At 42.2% G+C, this 24333-nt stretch overlaps 1 protein-coding gene across 1 annotated transcript; it reads right to left on the reverse strand.

Annotated features, from left to right (window-relative positions):
* Positions 1 to 257: 257 nt before the first annotated feature.
* GDAP2 (ganglioside induced differentiation associated protein 2) lies at positions 258 to 24245 on the reverse strand. The gene is made up of 14 exons (XM_063148438.1): positions 24139 to 24245; positions 22424 to 22670; positions 20759 to 20898; positions 16698 to 16851; positions 14692 to 14780; positions 12686 to 12762; positions 11489 to 11648; positions 9873 to 10023; positions 8893 to 8969; positions 8171 to 8247; positions 7477 to 7616; positions 6812 to 6866; positions 1956 to 2099; positions 258 to 1029 (listed from the first exon to the last, which is right to left on the reverse strand). Exons 2-14 carry the CDS (start codon positions 22597 to 22599, stop codon positions 982 to 984), a joined length of 1488 nt encoding a protein of 495 aa, XP_063004508.1. The 5' UTR covers positions 22600 to 22670; positions 24139 to 24245; the 3' UTR covers positions 258 to 981.
* Positions 24246 to 24333: the final 88 nt, after the last annotated feature.

The raw sequence follows: 24333 nt of genomic DNA on the forward strand, positions 1-24333 counted from the left end.
TCCAGTTCCTCAAGTAACCTGTGGCTAAGCTCTCTGGCACATGTCATGTCTGTCCAAAATCACCGAGTGTAACAGGAAATCAGAGGGACTCTGATACCTCCAAGAAACAATCTCTGCCACCAGAGGCTGGGGTTGGAGCCACCATTTCCCCTCCCCTTCAAGTCCAGTTTAGGCAGATGGCATCCACTTATACCAACATAGCTGGCCATGGCAAAAGAGAACATAAATGAGTACAGTTAGAGAAAAGAAACCACAAATGCTTTTCAGTTTTATTCTTACTGGGAGGGTAGTGGCATCCTGACATGGTCCTTCACATCATCCAATGAAAACTGACAGGGACTTTTTCAAGGCTCCTAGCAGTTTGTGGGACTAAATCCTGGAGTAATGTTGGCTTGGCTGTAGTGCTCTGCCAGCCTGCAGACATGGCATTCCCAATTCCAGATAGTTTTGCTGGGTCAAGACTAAAGTAATCAGTACTAACAGAAAGGGAAAGTAATCAGATGTGAAACACAGACCACATGATGAGCGATGTGTCAGGCTGGTACTACACAATACTTGTACAGACCAGTCAGAAATGGGTGTTACAAACAGAGCTGGAAAATAGTAACAGTTAAAAATATGATCAAGTGCTTTTGATGGATTTCCCAGAAAAGAGAAAGTCTCTTCAGAAAAAAAATGTAACAGCTTCAAAAAACAACAATAACAGCAGCAATAACAACAAAACAAACAAACAAATGCATCTAGTGATCTTTAAATCAGCTTTTCCATTGGATAAATATATTTGAAATAGTCGTACAGTTCACAGTGGCATAAAGTTCTCTGATTGCTTGAGTGCTTGAAAATATCTCATCAGTAAAAAAATACCAGAGCTGGGGGAGGAAAACCCTCTCTCTGAATTCTGTACATGGGTAAATGCACAGGTTTTGGCAGGCATCAGGTCACTGGATCCATGGGGAACTGGCAGCATCACAGGACTGCAGATCACAAGTCAGGGGATGGAGGATAAGAGGAATAGTAAGGCCCATTTTCCTGCAATGAGAACAGAACAAGCAGTTGAACAGAAGTCTTCTCCAATACACCTTGGTGCAGTGACAGTGCCACAGAGGCAGAAATAATTAGATATTAGGTTTTGTTTTCCCTGGGTACTCTGAGTGCCACAAGTCACCCAGGAGAGGACTGTGCTGCTAAACAAGCAAACACAGGCCTTGCTTTTGCCTGTGTTTTAAGCATAAGCAGGAAGTGCAAGTTAAACTTTTGCCATTAAGCCAATGCAGTGACACCAGGAAGCCACAGATGTTGGCACAACCAGTGACTCAGACACAGCTACTAATGCAGACACACAGCCCTGGCTACTCCTTCGGAGTTACACCACATAGTCTTGGGAAGGATTTTGCCAATGCAAGCCACATTCATGCCACCATTTCATTAGAGACCTGAGGTGCAGAAGGGAAGAGGAAGAAAGTCCTATACAAAGGCAGGACACTTTTCTACTGTTCAATTTTTCCCTGCTGTTTTTAGTTTTTTTTTTTACTTTTCCTGAATGCTTTGTTAGTATGTGGGGCAGGGAAGACAAAACACAGCTACCATTTCTTTTTCCAGTCAGTATAAGGTGTGCAGCAGCTAATACAAATTTTATCTTGTCCACAGGCTGTTAGTGTGTTATGTTACAGTTCTTGGCTGAAGAAGGGTAGGCTGCCTTTTATGCAAAAGGAGACTGCTCTAATGGGAAAGCAGCCTTCCTTCTTAGCCAAGCCCTCTGCTTGGGCTGATGTGGACAAAAAATTACGAGAACCATTACTCACAGAACACAGACTCTCCAGAAACCTTCCCTCTTCCTTCTCCCCATTCTTAAGGTGTGGAAGTCAGTGCCCTTAAAGACTTGCAGAGCAGAATGGGAGCAGCACAAGAGCTGCTCTTAGGGCAGAGACTCATGGTGGCCACAGGCAGTCACTTACCCTGGCGTCGTACTCGAGCACGAAAGGGGGAAGGTCAATCTGTTCTGGGGGTATGGCTGTGAACAACTGCTGAAGGCTTTCCACATAGTGGAGTTTGTCCTTTAGCCCTGAGACTGTAAAGGTTGTGAAAAACCATGCTGAGACCTGAAAATAAAACCCCAAAAAAAAGCAATTAACAAGGTGCTGCTTCAAAATCTTCAAGTTCAATGTAATACTCCACAGTGAATCAGGCTTGAGTTGAACTTGAAACACTAAAATCATTGCCATAACACAAGATCAGGAAATATGCACCACCAACTGCTGGCAAGAGTGTCTTGAGAACTTCAAGCTGGTGTTTTCTGACTCTACACTCACTCCTCCCCAAATGCCAGCTTAAGGTCCCTTTCTCCAGTCCTAGAGTGACAGGTATTCTGCTACTTTTCCTCAAAACCACATCATTATAGTGGCATGTTTTCACTCCAAGCTCAGCCAGTTCAGAAAATTACCTACTTGAGTCTGTCAGAAGCATTTTCAACCCTTTACATTCAAGTCTTCACTTGAAAGAAAGGCCAATTAGAGCAAGAGAAAGGGAGACTTTTGGCTTTTCAAAGACTGTACTGAAATCTCCCTCCTGCTTTGGGTTGTCTCAGTGAGCTTTTGTTTTACCACCTTTTTTATCAAAGCCTTAAACTCTACAAGAATAAGCCTATCAACTTATTCTACAAGATTTTACTCTAAATAGTCACACCTCTGTTTTGGGTACAAACAGGATAGGGAATTTTGTTTTTGAAGACCAGTAAGACATCAATCTAACCCTGCTTATTGAGTCCACAAGCTTTAGGTTTTCAATCCACCTTCTCTAAAATTAAGTACTGTATTACTTATTGTTTATTTCTTTTCTATTCTTTTCCTGGCAGACTGAAGGTAAAGAAAAAACCTGTTTTACAGGTCACAAATGCTCATAGTAGGGATCAATCACATGGTCCTGAGCAACCAGATCTTCCTGACTCTTCTTCAGCCAGAGATCAGAGCAGATGACCTCCAGGGTCCTTTACAACCTTGACCATCCTGTCATTCTGTTTGATAATTTTGCTTTGACTGCAGGAAGTTAACAAAAAGAAGCAACACTGCAAGAAAAGCCTTAAGGAAAGCAAGAGTTTAAAATAAACTCTAAGATTAAGTCAATAAAAATGATCTGTCTGAATACAACATTAAAGAGAAAGTCAATTCCTAAAAACTGTCCTGGAATTACTGTGCTGTGTCCTCAAAACAGCTTATTTTAATGAGAAAGGAACAATGAAAAAGAGAAAAGGAGGTAAAGAACGCGACAGAACATTTGGAATAAATTAATTAGTTTAAGGGAAAAATTAGAGATTTATGTTAGCAGAAAGCAGGGAGACAGATTTTACTGGCATCCATTATTGTTCTAACAAGACCTCTTATGAGTGACACTAAGTGACAGTTTAATGAGTGAAGAATACCTTCTCAATCTTGCACCAAAGTAGCACGGATTTCAAGGTGTGTTATGAATGACACTCATTAAACATAATTGCTATGGATGTTTAATGCATAAAATCCTAATAGGGGCTATTTTTGCAGCCATCACAAAAACTGCTGTTAGGAAAAGTGTTTTTTCTTTTTCCCCTCCTTCCTCTCACTATACAAGCCACTGCAGCTTGGCATTACTCAGGAGCTCAGAGAGAAGGGAGAGGGGCAGAAATGTTTCTGGAGAATTTTTCTATTACCTCTATTCTTGATAATCACAGGTTATAGAAACAGTAATACAAGAGCAGCTCTATTTTCCTATTGGTAACAGGACATGGAACTTTAAATTAAATTAAACTTTTAATGCACTGAAAGTAGAGGAAGTTGTACCAGAGCAGCCAAAGAAAGTTAAAAATCTAGACATGTGCTGAGGTCTCCCTTCATTTTTCTTGTTCTGATATTCTGAATCCAAATAAAAGTCACTGTGCCAAGCTATAAACCCACAGTTAAATGTATGAGGTGTCTCCCACAAAAAAACAGCAAAACAGATTAGCTGTGTCTCTAATCTCATAACTTGGGCATACCTCAAAGAGAAATTTACTAAAATCTGGGAAATTTTATTCCAGTTGGAAGGATCTTGTGTAGAGAAAACCTAAGTGATTTGCAGCAACCCTTCCACCGGCATCTGATCTCAAGAAACTGCTTTTAGGACCATTACAGAAAAACAAACCAAAAATTGTTCATGATAAATACAAAGAGTGTGATGATTATGAGTACCTAATTTGAGTCTTTGGGTATGTTTCAGCTGTGAAACATTCTTGATTCACAGCCAGTAATGAAAACAGAATTACTCTTTCAGATCCAGCAATTTATAGTTCAGTTCAGAATGCAAGCTCTGAAAAAGTTTATTTGGAGAGCTCTCAGAAGAGGGGAGCTGAGAGGATTCACATAAAAATGCCTCCAAAAGCCCTTTATTTATCTATCAGCAGCTTTATCAAAACCAAGTAGGAGGAATTTGGGATGCATGAGTACAAAGGAACTTGTGATGGCACTTCATGGGTGCCTTGATCTGAGGCCTGGCAGCAAAGTGCTCATGCAGCAAGAGCCACTCCAACCTACAAAACTGCTGACATTTATACTGTGATTTTATGACTAGCACAGATCCATTTCACAGATCACAAGAACACTCAGAGCATGAGGAAAGGCAGGAGCACTGTACAAAAATGTGTGCACAGTGGCTCACCCTGCTTCATTTACTCTGTGCTTTAGGACAACTGCTGAACCTTCCCTCCTTGTATTCTGGACAGGCCATTACCCTCAGAACCACACAGTTTACAACAGGTTCACACCTAGAAACCAAAGACTCATTGATGGCACCATAAAGTACATGGAGAACTCTGCTGGTTTTCTAAGGACATGATTTTCCAGAAGACATGATGAAAAGCCTTTTGATCTCTTTTAGCCCATAAATCAGCAGAAGTGACTCTAACAGATGGCAGCCATCCACTGTGCCAGGATTCAGCCCTGCTGTGAAAGGGACAATTTATACCAGACATTTAAGATCTGTGTATGAGGGTGATGTGTTTGGGAAGTCACATGAATGTACAAAACTTCCTCCTGAATTTGAGGCATGAGATATTTCCTACTACTTCTAGGAAAGGAAGGAAGAGAGTGAGTGATCCAAATAGGAAGATGAATGTGCCAAACATTTTGGAAGACATTTGAAGCTTTTGAGCTAGCAATCTTCAATGGGGACAAGAGTCCTGAAAGAGCCAAAAAAAAGGAGGGGAGAGAAAAATCATTCCCTCTTAGCAGCCATCTTCTTCATCATGCTTTCTGCTGCATATTCCCCATCATGTTTCATATGCTACAGTCAGAAGCAATCCTGCTTGCCTTCCAGTTATAGAAAAGACTGTCAGAAAGACATGGATACACATTCTCTTTTGCCTCCAGCTGTGCTGCCAGAATAGGATACAAACCAATACTATTTCCAGCAAGTTAGAGAACTCTGTGTCTCTCACCCTCCCTGCTTCCCACCAACCATCTGTTCTGCCTACAGATCTGTTGAGTCCTACTGCAGTTTCCAAAGGGACAGACAAGATGGCAACAGACACCATGAGGATGAGTTGTCATACTCCAACAACAAGAAAAATATTTCTCTAGAAAGGCATGGGAAGAGAGAAGGGGGGTGAAGTGCTGCTGAGAATCCAAAACACTAGCACTTCCTAGCTTCAGCTTTTCCACTCAACTCTGTGACCTTAGTAATGTTCTGTGCCAGCTCCTACATTTTTATGAGCATCAGAGCTGGAAGGTCTAATTCTAGGACACAGACCTCTGATCTTTATCCTGTGGGAGTAACAAATAACCTAATAGAAACTGGAACCTACACTGCTGGGATGCCTCAGTCTTATCTCCATAAAAACAAGGAAGCTCCAAGTCTCATGGTGTCCCAGCTGTGCACAGGCAAAAAAAAAGGCTCTTTGGAAATTTAGCAGTCAAAGAAATTCTTGCTGAACATGTGCAAACAGATGTGTTTTTCCAGGCATATAATTTTCTCAAATTTGATTAATGTCAGCAAAAAGCAGAATAAACACAGAGGTTAATCTGATGTGAACATGGAGGATCAGATTTCTGTTTTAATTGGACAAACAAAAATTCTAGGAAGGGCTGCTGCTGCCACTTAGTTAACCTGAAGTACTCATACTGCTGCACTAGGGGTAGTGGATGTGAGGTCCAGAAGGGAACCAGCTCCATCTATCTGTTGCCCCACACAGATCCCAGCCAAGGTGGGATCAACTTAGTGCATGACAAGTTCAGATTTTTGGCTCCTGATGGATTAACAGGATTTTTTTCTGCACTTTATCAAAGGCATTCTTCCCATCTTTCTTTGCTGCTCTCCACTGTATCCCTGACTAATCTCACAGCTGCCTGAGACTGCTCTCTGCCCCTCCCAGGGCAGCTCTGAAGTGACACACAGGACACACGTGGTACCTCTTGTGGTGAAAGAAAAGGTGAAACAGCCAGGAGATGAACTACACTAAAAAGAATTCCCTGAGTGTTTGGTCATGGTTTGTGACCCTGCCAGCAGGAAAAATGACAAGATGTTTCCCTTTTGAAGAGACATGATTCAAAGCTTCCACCTCTCTCTGGTAAGAGCACACAAGAACCAGGGCACAGACAGCGTGCACAGCACTGGGGTTCAGCTATCACAAAGGCTGGAAGACTGCAGCTAGATCAAAGATGGGATGAATTTCAAGTTCTAACAGTGGATCCAGAAGATACTGCCTAATTTTGGGAATCTTCTGTACATCTCCATGTTCTTCATGCTACAGGCTTAAGTGCTACTCCACCAACATGCAAGATACATTTTTCTTTTGGAAGATTTACCTTACCTTTGAACGAAATGTTGGGTGGACAAAATACAATGCCTTCAAGTTCCTCTTGTACCTGGTTTAGAGAAAGAAAATAAATATTTAAAAGTGAATTCTAACTAAAGTCATCTACACAAAATAACTGTCAAAAGAGACCATTTTTCTTAAGTGCCTGTGATGTAATTTTATAAAGTTAGATCTAATGTAAGGGCAGACACCAGAAAGTAAATGTAAAGGGAAAAGAAAATTTTTTTTTAAAAAGCAGAATGGTTATTTTTCAGTTAAAGACATCACAGCCTTCAGTCTTTCAAGCAGGAAGTGAAAGAAAGTTAAGGACAAATTTTGACTGCCACTGTTACCCAAACCTCGCCTCTCACAACCAGCAACACACTTTAACAAGGCCAGGCTCCAAAAGCTCCAGTTCTGGATTGTGACAGACAAAACAAGCAGAGTGCCTCCCTAGCAGCCCCAGAGGGAGACTGCAGAGGACAGAACTTCTGGTTAAAAAGATGGACTTGAGAAGGAAAGAAGACACCCCTTCCTTCTTCTTGCCTTTGTTAGTTATTTAGATCTTTGTCCCAGCCAAACTCTCTCAGAAATAAATGGGAAATCAGATACAGGGAATAACAAATATTTGCATAGCACAGAGGAAGATTGGAACATGTTCTTTTCCTATTGACACTCACTTGGCATCAACAACATCATAGAGTTTCTTCAGGAAGTTTGAGTCTAGTTGATTGTAATCATTTGTGAGTGTATGGAAGTACACCAAGACATATTCCTTCACTGCAATATGATCCATGACATGGATGAAATACAGAAGAGCCTGAGGCAGAAAGAAACAAAATTTATATTTGCAAAGAACTCTTTCACAGTTGCACTACATCTTAATATACTTCCCCTATTTCATCTAAAAATCAGGAATTATGAGGCTGGACGGCATTGCATTTCAGCTACAAAAGCAGGGCCAACATTCCAAGTCTTCAACCTGACTGTATGAACTTGGAAGTCTTTTGTCTATCTGACCTCACAGATGGAGATACATTCTTGCTGTTTCCCTGAAAAACTACATTTAACTCATTACGTTTCACTCTTCACATCTTGGCAGTTATAGAAGCATGGTAACTCTCCTTCTTCTTGAGGAAAAAAAAGAAGTCCATACTAGCCCTGTTTTTTCTAAAAATAGCCTCATTGAAATATGTCAGCCCAATGCACACATAGCTCTGTAAGGCATTTTCATCTGCCTATAAAAATACTTTCTAGTTAACATCTTAAGTCCAACAAATGATGTATCTAGTATTAAATTACCCTTATAATCAGACTTTTCCATCCAAAACATTCATATATAACCTACACAACTCTAGTTTTACAGAGCCTTACCTTTTCCATGTCTATCAATGTCACAGGAATATTCCTTCCAACCACCACCATCACAGTGCGGCCACAGTTATCTACACCTACAAAAGAAAGAAAGATGTCTCAATTTCTCTCAGCCATGCCAGGTTTTGTAGCTGGGCCCTTTCGAACCACAGAGAAAGAGCCTCAGCTCAGAACTTTTGCACTGCATCTGGTTTCCAGCAGAGGAAATATGCTTAGTTACTGCTCCCACTATACCAGTACCTATTCTGATCAAAAACCCCATGTATCTGAGAAATTCAAGGACTGCAATTTTATGTTGCCTGTGTACTCTATATTTACCTAAATATCAAATAATAACACGGGTTTTATTTTAAAACCCCCTTCATTTGCAATTCTACCACCAAAGCAAAATTCTCCCTAGAAACCAGGCTCTGAACTCCAATGCACAGATTCCCAGAGCATGCCTCATGGACCTCCTGCAGCTCACAGAGCCTTGTCTAAGGCAAACAAAAGAATTGAAATTTGCAGCTACTGGGCAGAAGGTATCACACAACCTTGATATTTACACAAAGATAGAGGTAAGCTCTGGATTTTCATGAGGCCTAAGAGATAGCCAAAGTGCTGAACAGATTCTCTCCAGAAACACAGCTATGCTTCCAGCATGACCTATTGTATAGGCAAGTCCAAAGAAAATATTTTTACTTTAAGCCAACATAGGTCAGTCATCAGTACCCCAACCTTACCTGTCTGGTACAAAGCTTTAAGAGAAGCAATGTCAGAGAGGTCTTCAGCTCTTGCTTGACACAGCCAGCGATTGTAACTAGAAAGCCAAAAACATCTGGTCAGATCTAATCCCCCTTCGGATTAGCAGTATAAGCCTGAAGAGGTATATGGGAAGGGAAGGACAAACAAGCTTTTTCTGACTGAGCCCTCTATTGCTGTTTTCTGACCTATGGAACAACTATCAAGTTTTTAAAGAAAGAAGTGTTAAAGAATATAATTTAGTGTCTTAGTTGCATACCTAATGATTTTCACTTGGGCAATTAATACATATTAATATATATCAGCTAGTAACTGTAGAGGCATTGCATTTGGGCTGAAAATATCTCAGAGGTTTTTTCATTTAAATATGTCAGTATTTAAAAGACAGGCAAAAAGGAAAATTTCCTTTAGAAGCCTAGATGTTGAACAACTACGCAGCAACCAGTTTCATGAACAACTTAGTGCCTCATCTGACAAAACAAGCCAACACTGAGCCCTGAGAGGTGTCCAGCATGGAATTACCTTTTAGAGAAGTGATCATGAGCATTAGGGTTACCAGGGCAGGGAGGGGGAGAAAGCCTGAGCCTTCTTTTATTTATCAAATGGAAGAAAAGTGTTTTGCTATCTGCGCAGAGCCTCAGAACAAGTGGGCAGTATCAAAAGCAGATGATCCCACTACTAAAAGTGCTGACAAAACAGTGACATCTTGTGGCAAACAGGTAAGGCAGCTGGCTGGATGCATTGGGTGTGCTAAAGGGTTCATCACAAGCTTCCCTCTTTTTCCTACTGCCCCGTCCCTTCTCCCTTCAGGCCAAAGAGGCTACTACATCAATCCAGGGTGACACCAGGCTTTACCTGTATTTGCTTGCTGGAAGATGAGGCTTTGCAGATAACAAAGCTATCATTCATAAGGGTTGGTCCTAACTAACACAAATATTCACATGAACAAGCAAATTCTCACTTCCTCTGGTGCTGTTTCTGCAGTGCTGCCTCTGACAACTGTCCCTGAAGGATGAGGCGCCTCTGTTTATCAACGTCCCCCTCCATGCGGGCAAAAGCATGGGACCCAATGAAAGACAGATCTGCCTCCAGACCCTCTTCATCTGAAGCATCTGCAGTGGAAACAAAGATGGCATCAAATGTTTGGGCTGTGCACAGGACAGCAATGCTGCTGATGAATTGGTACATGTCCCAGTGAAACAACACAGTCATTGTGCTACAGACTAACACAAAGCCCCTGAGGTACCTGATGTGGCTTTGACACCTCACCAGTACCACTGGCAGATCACAGCAGTGATTGAGAACCACTCCCTTAAAGTGCTGGTTTGCCTGGAAACTAACTGGGAAGTCTAGTAATCAGTGATAACAAAGGGTTTACTTTCCCAAAAAACAAGTTCTGGAGAGAGTGCTTCAGCTTTACTTGAGCTTTACAATCATCCTACTTCTCAAAAAGGGAAAAATTAGTGCCCAGAGGCACAGATGCTGCAGCTTTATTAAATTTAGAAGCTGTACTGTAGAAAGGGCCCATTTCTTGTATCACTGACACTTCCTGAACAAATGCTGTAGTGATCTGAGTGTAGCTATTTTTATAGTATTGTTTACAACACAATTGGGTGATGAAATAGAAGAGCACAGGCTCAATTCCTGGTGACAATACCAGAACGCTCCACTGAATTGATGTCACCCAGGCATGTTGCTAAGACTTCTAGCATTGTCTCTCTGGGCAATCTAGACAGGAACTGAGTTTCCCCTTTTAGCATTACATGCTATAGTAGCAACGGAACAAGAGAGCAGGACTCCACTACACAACTATGCAAATCCAGTAATTTCACAAATGATTAGCTAGTGGTTGATTACCTCACACTGATCAGCCACAGCAGCAAATATCAAATATTCAGCCTTATCCCAACTGACTATACAAAAGCAGAAAATTGAAATTAATTCCCAGTTATCTGCTTTGGATGGTTTAAGGCTGTGAAACTTGCACATCACTGCTCAACAAGCAAGGCAGAATGTGTCTGCTCTGGCAGTTAATATATTAAATTGTTCTGCTACATGTATCTCACCTCCACCCTGACATCTAGGCAACCTCTTTACAAACAGACTTTCAATGAACTTTGATAGCCACCTCCAAACACTGTTCTTTGGGTTCCTCTAGTTATTTTATATGTTTTTGGGAGTTTCTGCTAGTTTTTATTGCCCATTTACTAGTTGGATGCACTATATCCCGGCAGTATCAATACAATCCAAGACAGACCATTAACCATAATACCTTTTTCAGTTAAGGGCTGCACAAGATTCTGCAAGAACACCTTCAAAGATCCTAATCTTTGGGAAAAAAATTTACAAAGGGAACAAACTACCCACTTCTTCCACCAAGAAAGGAAAAGACAGAACAGCTCTACTGCAGTTACTGCTGAGGAACACAAGAAGCCAACGAGGCAGCTTGAGAACTGGAATCACTGTAACCTGACTTAGGTGAATTGAGGTAGGAAAACATTTCTCTCCTTCCTTTTCTGTTTTGCCCACTGACTTTCCCAGACAGACAGTTATTCCCAAGTCCAGCTCCACACTCACCATCTGGAACACCTGGCTTTTCAGTGATCCTGATCTGCCTCTCCGGTACTACTGGCTCCCCTTCTGCATTGCCAATGTCTGCAGGGAGGTAAGGCAGGGACTGCACCTCTTCTTCCAATGATCTCGGAAAGTAAAGAGGCAGCAACTTCTGGTAAGTGGCCTACAAATAACAAAAAACCATGAAGGATCTATCACACATCTGTGCTCTTCACTTAAACAGCATCTGCCTTTGTAGCAGGGAACTTGTCAGCAGCTTGGAGGCAAAGCACTGCCTCCCTCAATGGCTAATTTGGGCTGGGAGTACTTTATCAGGTAATCCTGATAAAGGTTAACTTTTTGGGTTTTTTTGCCACACTGGCAAATGACGTTGAGAGGACTTTGCTAAAACCTGCACAAATTCAGGTAGATTGCAGATACTTTAGCTTTGTAATGAAGTTAAAATATGCACGGACAACAGATTTGAGCAAATGTTGCTTCTGTTAAAATGCACCACTACATAGACCACCTTTAGTGATCTGCCTGGGAGAAAAGAAAAAGCACCAGCCAAACAAGAAAATCCCTCCCCACGTAAAGGAAAATAGTGAAAATCTCTACAGAATGTATTATTCATGGGTTCTCTCCAACTGATCAGCAGTTTTATGACCCCCAACAAATTAGTTATTTTCCTTATCCATATGCCATAGAACCTGAGCAGCATGGGTGTTCTGAACAGGAACAAGTCTGATGTACAAGGAAAGTCAATATTCAGACTGCCTGCACCTCTCAGAACACAGATCATTAAATGTCAAGTTTGCTATTCCAACAAGCCAGCAAGCTGCATTTCAGATGTTTGTAGGTGATCTGTAGGGAAGCTGAAATGGCCCTCTTCAAGCAGATCTTTGTGTAAGGAGGAAACTTTGTGTGAGGAACTTCCTTTCTGGCTAACAGATAACATACAGTACAACTGCATGCTATCACCTCCCCTACTGCTCCCTGTCCACAGCTCAGCAACACTGAAGCAGAAAGATTCTCAAGAGTCCATAGTGACTGCTAAGAGCATGAACAGTTCTGGAAAAGAAGCCATGCTAAGAAGGAGACAGAAGGATGCTGCAAGACCAAAAGTCTATGTGATCTGAAGGGGAAATCCAAATCCAGCTTTACTGCTGCAGAGAAGATCAATCATGCCCAAGAATTTTGGTGGAATGAATGCCAAGATACCTCTTCAAGCTCAGAGACAGCAAACACCACCTTCTCCAGAGTCTCTCCATGAACCTCCAGAAACCTCCTAACTGTGCCTGCAAGGAAGCAGATTAAAGGTAGTTAGCAAAACAGAAGGAGAAATCTACAGCTACACAGCGGTACAAGTGAACACACAGCTACAAGTGAAGAACTCAGAGTGCAGAAGAGAGATACATCTCTCCTCATACTAAATAGCTCCATAGGCTGTAGAAAAGGGTGGATTAAGTGGTGGTTTAACACACCAAATAGGTTGCTGGGCATATTGCAAGTTCCATCTCCACTCTATTTTGATGCTGACTTTAGAGAGAGATGGAGACAAAGATGGAGAATAAATCTCTCTAATTTTAGCTTACTAGGATTCCTTAGACTATGAAATGTGATCAATAGCCCTGAAAAATCAAGCCAAATCCATCCTTAAGAGAGTCCTGTGTAAACTGCCAAAACCAGGCATTCTTTAAACAAGGCACTGTGCCTGAAGTTATCAGCAAAGCAATATAAGGAAGCTACAGCAGAAGCTGGTTCAAGGCAGGGTCAGTAACACAAAATCTCTGGGGTCAGCTGTGCCAAAGAGGCATAAAAAAATTTTATTTGTAAATCATGAGAAAAGCGTCCAAACTAATTTGTTGGTATGAGAGTATTTTATCACACAGACTTACAGAGACAACAGAAGATAGCAATAAAAGAAGTTATCTATAGAGAATGTTTTTTTGGGAGTTCAAGAAACAGCAGAGAGGAAAAAAGGAGCTATTTTCAAATACTTCCTGTGTACTACTGTACACAAATTCCTCTGTAATCGTGTTGACTTGTGATATTACTTTACACAACAAATGCAGTTGTGCAGTTTCACAGCAAACAGTTCTGAATGCATCTGAACACGTGAAAAAGCCAGAAGAGATGGAGGAAAATAGGAACCAGTATATACAAGAGTATATAATATTCTTGTTTGAGCACTTTTCTATACTTTATTTTCAGCCTAGGATATTTTCTGATTTGTTTTCAGTGATCTTCATTTTTCCCTTAATATAGTTTCCTCTCGAATGCAAGGCAATTTGAAAAGTTTTAGCAATGCTTCTTAGTAAGAATTTCCATAAAACAAATAACAAGCATAAGAACCATTTCCCCTTGTTTGTTCTGAACTGGCATATTTGATGGTTCTTATTCTGGGGAGAGTGAACAGCTGATTCTTTTCACCATTCCCATGCCACTCATGACTTTACAGACATTTATCACACTCCCCTCAAGTCAGGTATGTTCCAGTCCGAAAAAGTCTTGAGCTCATTTCACTATTTCTTGCCTTTTTCTATTCTTGTTGACCTCCTAAACTTTTCTGTCTACTGCATTATTTCTGACTCTGCAGCTTTAAAGGGTGAACAAAACACTGATTGATTGCAAAACATTCTTAATTTTGTTGTGTCTTACTCATCTTGCTGTTTTGAGCTCCTCTGAGCTGTTGTTTTCATGGAAGTATTATCATCTCAACGTTTTGCTGCCTATAATCAGCCCATCATTTTGCATGTGAAGGCAGAAGCCTGTAGGAGTGGGTCAGTGGGGGAAGGATATCACTTTACATTTGGATGTGCTGATGACACTAAAACAGCACATGAAATTCACTGTTGCTCTAATCTGCCTACAAGTATTCAACAGCAAGGCCTCATCTTGGCTCTTCTGAACAAACTTTTATTACCAGCAAACTCTGTTGCCTCATGTTTAGCAGCTTTCCCAGGTTATAAATTAATACACTGAAAAATACAAGTTCTAGAACAGATTCCCATGGATCTTTACTGATGAAATCCCAGGAATCTTTACTGAGAGAAAGGATAATTTTTTTATCTTCCATTTTCTGATCAACCATGGAATGCCTTGCCTTTTTACAGGCTCTAATGAACCACAGACCCCTAAAAAAAGGTTTCCCCATTTCAAGAGCAATCTGTCAGAGGTAAGTGACCTGCTGCCACCCAGTTTGTGCTGTTTTCCAACACACTTACGCAGTGCTATGTGGGTTGCATCCTCCAAGGGGTAGCATCTTTTCAGAGTATTAATGACACAAAATCCTACGGAGCACATTGCCTGTTCCCTGGAATCCAGAAAAAGAGAAACAAATGAATAGACAGCCAGCTGCAAACAGAAGTCTCTCAGGGCAGTAGGGAGCACCATTAATTTCTTTTCTGGCTCTAAACAGCAGTAATCCTCTTTCAGGTTTTTGCAGGAGGATTCTTCCCTGGCAAGATGTACACACCCTCATTAAACAGAGATGGAAAGAACCATTAATTATTCCCCACTGGTTCCTCTGGTGCTTGTTTTCAGATTTCTCCTTCTACCTCAGCTATGCTGTTCCTACAGTTCCTCATATCCTGAATTAAGTTCTTCCCTCCAACTCCCTGCAATCCTTACTCAAAATACTTTTGTTCCTGTTTAGGACTGACAGTAAGGAGAAGGAGGGAAAAAGAAGGTGCTCTTCAATACATACACACTCCTGTTTCTTCACCTGACCAATGATTTTGTTTTGTTAGAGGTCTGGACACAGGCCAATGTGGCTTACTCCACCTTAAGTATGATTAGACAACCACCAGAATGGCGGGACACACACTTTAGAACCAGTAAGATGATTCCAGCACCGAGCCATATTTTCAAAAGAGTAAAGCAGGGCTGTTGCAAACAGTAATCAAAGGAGTTTGAGCAAGCTCAAAGATGGTAGACAATTTCACAAGCATCAAAAGTTACTCTGGAAAACAGATTGACTGAAAGACATTCAGCATGCAGAAGTATAAGAATTTTAACATAGTTTTTAACATGTTTCAATCCAGGCCTGAATTTGCTAGTAACTTCTGAGGCAGAACAGAACTGGCACACGCTAAAAATCATAGCTGTAATCTTGAGTCTGAAACAGTTACTATTTTATGAAAAATCCTTTCATTAGGATCTTTTCTCCTGAGAAGCTGAGAGGCTCAGGAACAAAATGTAAACAATAATTATCTGCTGCTGTGGAATGCAACAGGTGCATCTTTGATTGGTCTCATGTGGTTGTTTCTAATTAATGGCCAATCACAGTCCAGCTGTCTCAGACTCTCTGGTCAGACACAAGATTTTATTACCATTCTTTTCTTTTCTATTCCTTGCTAGCCTTCTGATGAAATCCTTTCTTCTATTCTTTTAGTATAGTTTTAATATATCATTTCCTTTTAATATAATATATATCATAAAATAATAAATCAGCCTTCTGAAACATGGAGTCAGATCCTCGTCTCTTCCCTCATCCTGGGACCCCTGTGAACGCCACCACACCTATTGCACTGCAACACAAAGTCAAACCTTGGAACAATTGATCTTCCCAACCCTAAAAAATGGTTAGGTATGCTTTCTGACACTGCTCTTGCTCAGGTGTATTTTGTGACTGCTACCACTACAGCAGCTATCATGGGAGAAGAACAGAAAACAGAAAAATAGGAAGAAAACCCCTCTTAGTTAAGAGGAAGTAGAAAATACCGCAGACGGAAGGGGAAAAAACTACAAACCTAGCTGCTGCAACTGTAGATTTAAAAGTAACCTTATAACCTAACTCAGAATTTTAGCTGTCTGTTGCACAAAGGCAGAGAAGCCAAACACACAGACACAGCAGTCAGACCTGCCTGTAGGTATGTCCCCATGGCTGCAGACACACATGGAGCTGCTGCTGGAGCAAGCTCCAGCACCGAACCCAAAGCAATTATTAATGTTTCTCCTTTGAAGAATGGAATGCTGCACAGATCCAGCTACCCCGTTTCAGGACTTGAACCAGCTCAGATCTCTCTGTACATCTTCCCTACACCACAGCAGAGATAACCAAAGGCACGAAGCACACGGTGAAGCCACTCCTGTTTTCATGCCCTTAACCAGACCCAGCAAACACGAGAAGACACTCTCAGAGGTGAGATCTTTGTGCAGGGCCGGGTTTCCAGGCTGTGTGTCCCAGCTGGAGCCCGGTGTGGGCTGTGCAGTGCAGTGCAGTGCTTACTTGGCGAGCTGCAGGACGTTGCGGTAGCAGCTGTACAGGGAGCTCTCGGCCGCCGTGCGGTACCGGCTCTTGTACTTGGGGCCCACCGTGTGGATGATGAAACGCGCTGCCAGGTTAAACCCCTTCGTCAGCTTGGCCTCGCCTGTCCTGCAGCCTGCCACCAACAGAACAGCAGGGTGAGTGCACATGCCACGGCAAGAAAGGCACAAGTGTTCCAGCCCTTGTCTTCCTCCAGTCAGACAACTCCACTTCATACACAGAAGTCAGTGTTCTAGACATCAAATATTAAGGGTAACAGCCGAACTCATACCAGCTGCTTAGCACCTAGTCAGGCTGAGGAAGTGAGAACTGTGCTTGTTCCTCTCAATTTTAAAATTTAAATTTAAAATTTTAAATTTAAATTCCTCTCAATTTTAAATTCCTCTCAATTTTAAATTCCTCTCAATTTTAAATTTTAAAACTCTGTGTATAAGGACTAACGAGATACTGCTACAAATTCTGTCTTAATTGCAGTGCTTACTACACTACTTACAGAGCAAAGGAAGAAATGATTTAGTAATGTGCAGAGAACAGATGCACAAGTATACCATACAGCAATAAAATTGGTTTGAGGAGACTGATTTGTGGATAAAGTGACCACAAGTCTTCTTAATCAAATAAACCAGTTGTTGGCAAAGCTATTAAAACTGAATAGATAATACATTTGTTTAATTTATGCTCTCAGAATGAGGTAGCTTGCTTTGTTTAGCATGTTTCTTCATGTCCATAAGGCAGACATATGATCCTCATGTAGCTCAAACTCCCTGGACAGACCAGTTGTCTAGTCTCAAGGAAAGGAAGTTCAAGCAATCCATGTAATTATTCCATTCACAGCACCCTCCAGTTACATAGTCTAGGAACAGATTCTGTGTTTGAAGTCTGGTTTTCCTTCAGCACACAGAAGAAAAGTCTGCTAAACTTCCCCTTCTTCACCTAAATCCAGTACACTCCAGGTCTGGACAGCTAAAAAAGTACTTCTAGCCTCTCTCTTTCCCTACCCTCGAAGACAAGTGTTTTCCAACCTGCTTCCTTCTGCTTGTACTGCTGTACTCCAGCTTTCTGATCTCACTGAAAACCAGCATTTTCATTGGATTAGCTCTCATCCTGATTGCCTTTTAGGTTGCTGGTGGCCACAACATGGAATGAGCCAGAAGAGGAGCTGCAGGCAGTGTTCCGGCAGCAGTGCTGCAGCAGCTTGGCTTAAGCTGCCCACTGAACAGGTTAATGTTCATCTCTCCCACTCCACTCTTTCCTCAGAGTGCTCAGGCAAGCTAGCAACATGCATGAAAATGTATTTTATGGGAAGAGATACTCCAGGTTGAGAATCTTCCTCATCCAAAACTTCAAGAGTATCTTTTTAATGGTAACCACACTGCTGCCTTGAAGCCAGCATCCTGTAACATTTTTGATCCAACAAATCACATCATTAGCTTCTACAGACCTCCACTGTGCTTCTTCTGAGTTAATCAGAAGGAAGAAAACACCATACTAAAACTAAGCACACTCTTCTGAATTCCTGCACAGCCTCTAAGACAGCTCAAGAGAGCAATTAAATAAGCACAACATGGAAAAAGGAAAGCCAAACCCAAAACAATGTATCAGATATCAAGTTACTTTTCTTCCTCTGCAGTCCCCTCACAACCAGCGAGGAGCAAGCAAAGGCCCGTAGGAAAAACTTGTGAAAAAACAATGAAGCAAGTTTGATTGAGGAATACTTGTGAATTCAGTAGGGAAACCAATAAATTCAGGGAAGCAGATGTAGCATTGGTAAACTTTAGCTATACTCAGATCACACTTCATACTTCCCAAAGCATTCTGCCTGGAGATGTCTATACAACTTATAAAACTAAAATGAGCAGTAGATATTACTCTTATTTTAAGTTACAAGATGAGGGGAGCTGCACAAGTCAAGGTCTGTGGCAAAACTGGGAACAAAGTCAAGATCCTATTTTTTATCTGATAAGATTTCAGCTTTTAGAATAGCTTTCTCAAGTTTAAAATGGAAAGTCTCAATTGTCTACATCATGTGTGTGGCAGAGAAAAAGCATCACCAGAGCTGTAAGTGCCACAAAAGGTCTTTATTAGACTGCAACATGTATTTGTTGATAAGCCAGCTTCTATCAATAGCACTTCATCTGCAAGCCTGCCCCTGGCTGTAGTATTTCTGCATTAACCAAAACTCATGCTGCTCCCAGGAACATACAAGTTAGCTGCGCCTTAAAGAAGGCACAGGCCTTTGAAGAGTCAGCATGTCACATGCTTTCAGATCATGATTTTTCTTGGAATCTATGAAATGTCCAAGCAGCAGGAATAAAGCAGGAGAGACCTAACTGAAAACGTATTTTACAGCTTCAGAACATAGACCATGCATTTTCCCTTTTTCAGCACATTCTCCAATGAAAAAATGTCAAGGCTAAGTGGGAAAGAGGGCAATAAAGGAAGCAGAGATGACAAATGAATCCTAAACTGATTTTTTAACTAAGCTCTCCCTCCACTTCTGCTACTGTGACAAACACACCATGGGTGCTTAAATGCCAAATCTGTAACCCTGCCTCTCTTTCCTCCCCCACACAACATGTCAGTAGGGTGTCACAGAAGAACTGATTTCCATAAAGCTCTTGGCACAAGATTAAAAGAGAAGTGTCTTCATAGGGAGTTGTGAACCTGCAGAATGTATTACAGGGAGAAGACACAGTGTTTTCACTGTGGTAGAAGATGCAAAACTACGCATAACTCAGCAGGGTAAAAGGGAATTTAAGAAGCTGAGCACAACAGCTCCCTACAGAGCTGACAGATCTCAGACTTCAGGACTCCTTGAAATGCAGGCCCTCTCTTCCCACCTCTCAGTCCACACAAGAAACCCAAGTGTATTTTAGAAGAGTTTTGCGTATAATGTGGGGTCTCTAACTATTCCAGAGCACCTATGGTATTTTAATTTTCACCCACAGCACACACTGAATTTTTGCTCTGTTATAAAATGGCTACTCTTACTCCTGTTTAATTTCAAGGTTACTCAAAAAAAGCAAGCAAAGGATGATTTTATAGAAACAGGACTTCTATTCAATTGCAATTTAAGCTACTGAGAGTTTATATTAGAAATATGGCTCTTCTATATCCATTTTGTTACTATGTAGGGAGACCAAGCTGTTATCCAGAGTGAGCAGTACCACACAGAGACCTCAAAATTCAGTTCAGTACCATAGTTCCTACAGATGTGAATTTTTATCTGTAAACCATATTAGACTTCTGTGTGACCTTGGATAACTATAAACTTTTGTTTGTCACACACAAAATAAGGAAACTCTTATTCCCAGTGCCTGTAAGATGAAAAAAAAGGCTGAGTATTCATCTCTCATTATCAGCAATAAACTCTGTTAATAAAGACTCTAGGAAAACCTCATCAATTTCTAGAACAGCCTTGCATTAAGGCTGCTCTTGTAGCTTTCCAATAAAGTAATTTGTTGTACACAAGAGACAAATGAACCAACCAACTTAAGAAGTCACAAAGACTTTATTTAGACATGCAGTGTTTTATCAATCCATCTATTATTATTATATCTTTCTGAAAGACTGTGTGTATATTAATATCCTGAAAGAAAGAGGATACACAAAGCGCATGACATAATCCACTTAATTTCTTCAATGGTGAACTTCAGTTTCTGTCTTTCATTATGTATGCACACTGAACAGGATAAAATCTCAAGATGTGCAAGACTGCTCCCTTGAGCAAAACCTCTGATAAGCTAACTGCTCAAAGTGGCTTCAGATAGCAATGGGAATTGCTGTATCACAAAGTAAGGGCTCATAAAATCAAATGTCTGCCACAGACTTTCAATTATCTGTAATGTGAGCAGCAAAAAGAGACTGGACTTGCAGGTGTTTCCCCCATTTTTTTCATGTTAATATCAGCTGTTGGGGGCTGGGAAAAGCTCTACCTTTTTTGTTTGTGCCCCAATCCTGATGTTCTGCACTATGCAAGGACAGGAGATTTCAACAAGATAAAAATGTCTCTGGCCACTTACCTTTGAGCTTCTGGAGCTCATCCTTCAGGTCAGGCCCAGCATGCATGAATATACTTTCAGACACCGGGTTCTTATCCGTGAGAGTCTCATTGCTGGTGTTTACGATGGCCGTGCAGTTCAGTAACGCCACATCTCCTTTCCTGAGGAAACATTTATTGCAGCCTGAATGTACAACTGAGCAGGATATTCTCAAATCAGTGCTGACAAGCAAGAAATGCCAAGTTCCAGGGAAGGCATTAACAGGACTCCCGTGCCCACACAGCATAGTGCACCCTGACGTGCCCACCAAGCCGAATCATCTCTGGCCTCTCCCTGATGGAGACAGACTGCTTGCAAAACTCAGCCCCTAAAGAGTCCCAGCCCCAGCAGTAACTGAGGATGTTTGTAAAAAAGGCAGTGTTGTAGCTGTATGTAGGGCAGCTCAGGCAGCAAACATGCAAAGCAGCTTGTTAAACTGATGGTGTGCAACACTTCCAAAAACCCACATACTTTCTCTAGGGGATAAGAGGACGGTCCTTGTGTTATATTATTTTCAAAACTTAAACAACTTTTTCAATGCACTTTTTTTTTTTTTTTTTGCAGACAGACTATCTAGGGCACCTTACACCTGCTGTTCCTCAAACCACTGTGGGTCTAGAGCGAGGCTGCAGCTAGACAAGTTCTCTTCTTTTTGCTCCCAAATTGTGAACCCTCAAGTTCATCTTGTTCATTCTGCTGTCCAAAGATCAGACATGCAGAAGATAAACAAGTCACAGATGCATAAGAGACAATGGAGTAGCAGAACTTTGACCTGCTTTTTGTCACAGCAGCAGCCATCCGGGATTTTGGGATCAAAGAGCATAGGAAGGGAAATAAAGATTCCCACGCACAGGGAGCAACTAAACTAACAGTTGAAACTGCACACATTAGCCCAAGCTATAAGAGAGGTTTAGCCTTTTATTCCTCTCTTTCTTTATTTAATTGAGTTCAGGAAATGCACGAAGAGTCCCATTTCCTGCATATATTAACCAGAGAGAGGTTCAGGCTGATCCCTGAATCTGCATCCCTGAGAAATTCTTCTCCCTTCACACTGATTAAGTTAAGAGTTATTTATCTAAAGAGAAGCCTCAAGTATCTGAGTTACAGGAAAGAAACACTGGTGGAGTAAGTACAGCATACTGTACTTACTTTATCAACAGATTTTGGAAGAAAGTCACGGAGACGAAACACAGAATGGAGGAAGGAGGGGTAGGAAGAGCCAAAAGCAAGCCATGAGAATCACAGCAAAGAAAGAAATACTGATTTAAAACAGAAATGTGAAATCAGAATAACACTAGCAAATACAGATACAAAGGTACTAAACAGCAAATATTTTTTTTTAATAAAAACCTCATATCCAAGTGCTCAACTAGATTTTGATACTAAGCACACTGTATCACAGTAGGAAGTACAGCTCCAGTCTGCTGCATCAAGGACTGCCTACGAGCACAACCTATGGTGGAGCAAAATCCCACACTTTAAAAGTTACTGTGAACAAAAATATTATGTTATTCTCAGATCTGTAATGTTTGATTCAAGAAAAGAGGATTCAGAAGTTTTATTCTACAGCAGTGATCATTACATGAAGATATGGATGCAGTAAATGGAGAAGTGATGACTGACACATGAGAGCCACATCGAACTTACCACAAGATTATTTTTTCATTGATGTCTTTCCTGTATGGAAAAGGTGATCTAACATCAACTTGAGCTTTTTCAACAGGACTTTGGTGACAATCCAGCTGCTTGGCCCCATAGGCATCACTCCAGCCTGGCAGACTATCAACATCCACAAACTGGGAAGGAGCACCCAAGGGATCCATGGAATGGAAACAGCAACTCCCTTCCTCTGCTAACTTGTCACACTCCAATTTTCACTGGAGTCTTCCAGGTGCTTCAAAGAAAAAAAAAATCAAACCAGGTCACCAGCTGTTCAGTAATTGTCCCATAGAGACCTTTCACAAGACTGCAATGCAATAACAGCAGCAGACAAAAGAAAAACAGATTTCCCACTCAAACACTCCCTCTTTTGTTACTTGCATGCAATAAGGCCATGCAGATACTCACAGTGAGACAAACGTCTTCCAACAATTCAAGGTGAAAACACCTTCTCTACTATATTGATCAAACTGACTTGTGATCTTGCATTTTGGAAATTGCAAGGACAAATTTCCAAGTGAGAAGAGGAACTCAGTCTTTCTGAAAAGTGTTATTTCTTTATCTAGACTAAAAGCAAATTTGTAGCAGAGAATGTATAACCGATCCTTTCAGAGATACTGGTAAACACTTAGGTAAAAAAGAAAAAAGACAGAGTTCTCAAACCACAATGCCCCAACCCTTCAAAACCCCAACCCTTACAAACAAACAAACAAACAAACTAAATCCCTCCCTCTCCCCGAATAATTCAGCCCTTGCAGTTCAGTGAATTCTGAGCTGCTACACACAAGACTTACTGTCACACAGCTCTTACAGCCACGCACTCAGGCACAATTTTAAGACGGAACTCCGCCACCTGACTGATGCTGAGATGACACCTGAGATGAAGGCTCAAACGTGCCAGCACTCACTTTTCAGCTGCCAGCAGGTAACGCTTTGGCTCCTGCATTCCCGTAGTGACTACTGAGCCGCACTAGTGAATCAAACTAGCGCAAACATACCCACGTAAGAAACTTCAGCCTGCCACATACACACCCACTATTTAACTCCTTTTACAGGTTCGTAATTGATAATAATTTAAAAACGATCGCGCCCACAAGGAGTAATTGTGAAACGCGACTTACTAAGTACATTCATTAGCCCGGGGAAAACAACACAACACAACACAACACAACACCCAAGTATCCAAGCTCACACTGAGGGCTAATATAGGCTGACACGAGGACAGAGACAGCCGTAAGAACATCTAAGTATAATTTCCGCTGGGAGAAAAGGCAAGGAGAGAGAAAGGGAAGGTAAGCGCGGCTACGCTGGCCCCAGCCGGGAGCTCATCTACATCAACATCTTCCCACTGCCGAACAGGCAGCCCCAGGGGTCTGGCTATGGCAGCAGAGGGAGGCGAAGCGGGACGCGCACATCGCCCGGGTGTCTCCCCTGCGATCGCTGCCGGGCCCTCCCAGGGCGGAGGCGGCCCCGAGGGATCGTCGGGCTCGGAGCGGGGTGCAGAGCGCTGCGAGCGGGGGCCGCGGCCCCAGTGCCCGGGACGCAGTGCCGTGCCCGTACCGGGAGGAGAGCCTGCCTCTCCCGCCCCACGGCAGGCAGCCGGGATTCCGGCACCGCGCTCCGCCCGCCATCCACCTCCACCGCCCCCGCCCGGCTCCCGCCCAGCGCAGGCCGGGCTGTGCCCAGCACCGCAGCGCACTCACGGGCACAGCCGCAGAGCCGCCGCCAGCCCCGCCCGGACAGACGGTCCCGGTCGGCGCCGGTCTGGCGACATCACCCAGGGCACCTCCGCGTCCGCCGCGCTTCCGCTTCCCTTCCCGGGCGGGGCTCGGGGCCGCGCTCGCAGCCGCGCCCGCTCTGACGCACTTCCAGCGCGGCGGGCCCGGAGCGCCGTACGT

The sequence above is a fragment of the Melospiza melodia genome, chromosome 2, assembly GCF_035770615.1.
Source record: "Melospiza melodia melodia isolate bMelMel2 chromosome 2, bMelMel2.pri, whole genome shotgun sequence".
Lineage (NCBI taxonomy): Eukaryota > Metazoa > Chordata > Aves > Passeriformes > Passerellidae > Melospiza > Melospiza melodia.

Bases quoted from the DNA above. Each gene is read 5' to 3' on its own strand.
- GDAP2 (XM_063148438.1), bottom strand. From the start codon at position 22,599: ATGGATCCCTTGGGTGCTCCTTCCCAGTTTGTGGATGTTGATAGTCTG. The intron at 14,781-16,697 runs GTAAGCACTGCA...TCTGGATTCCAG, and splicing joins AACGTCCTGCAGCTCGCCAA to GGAACAGGCAATGTGCTCCG. The intron at 7,617-8,170 runs GTAAGGCTCTGT...TTTCTGCCTCAG, and splicing joins CATTGATAGACATGGAAAAG to GCTCTTCTGTATTTCATCCA.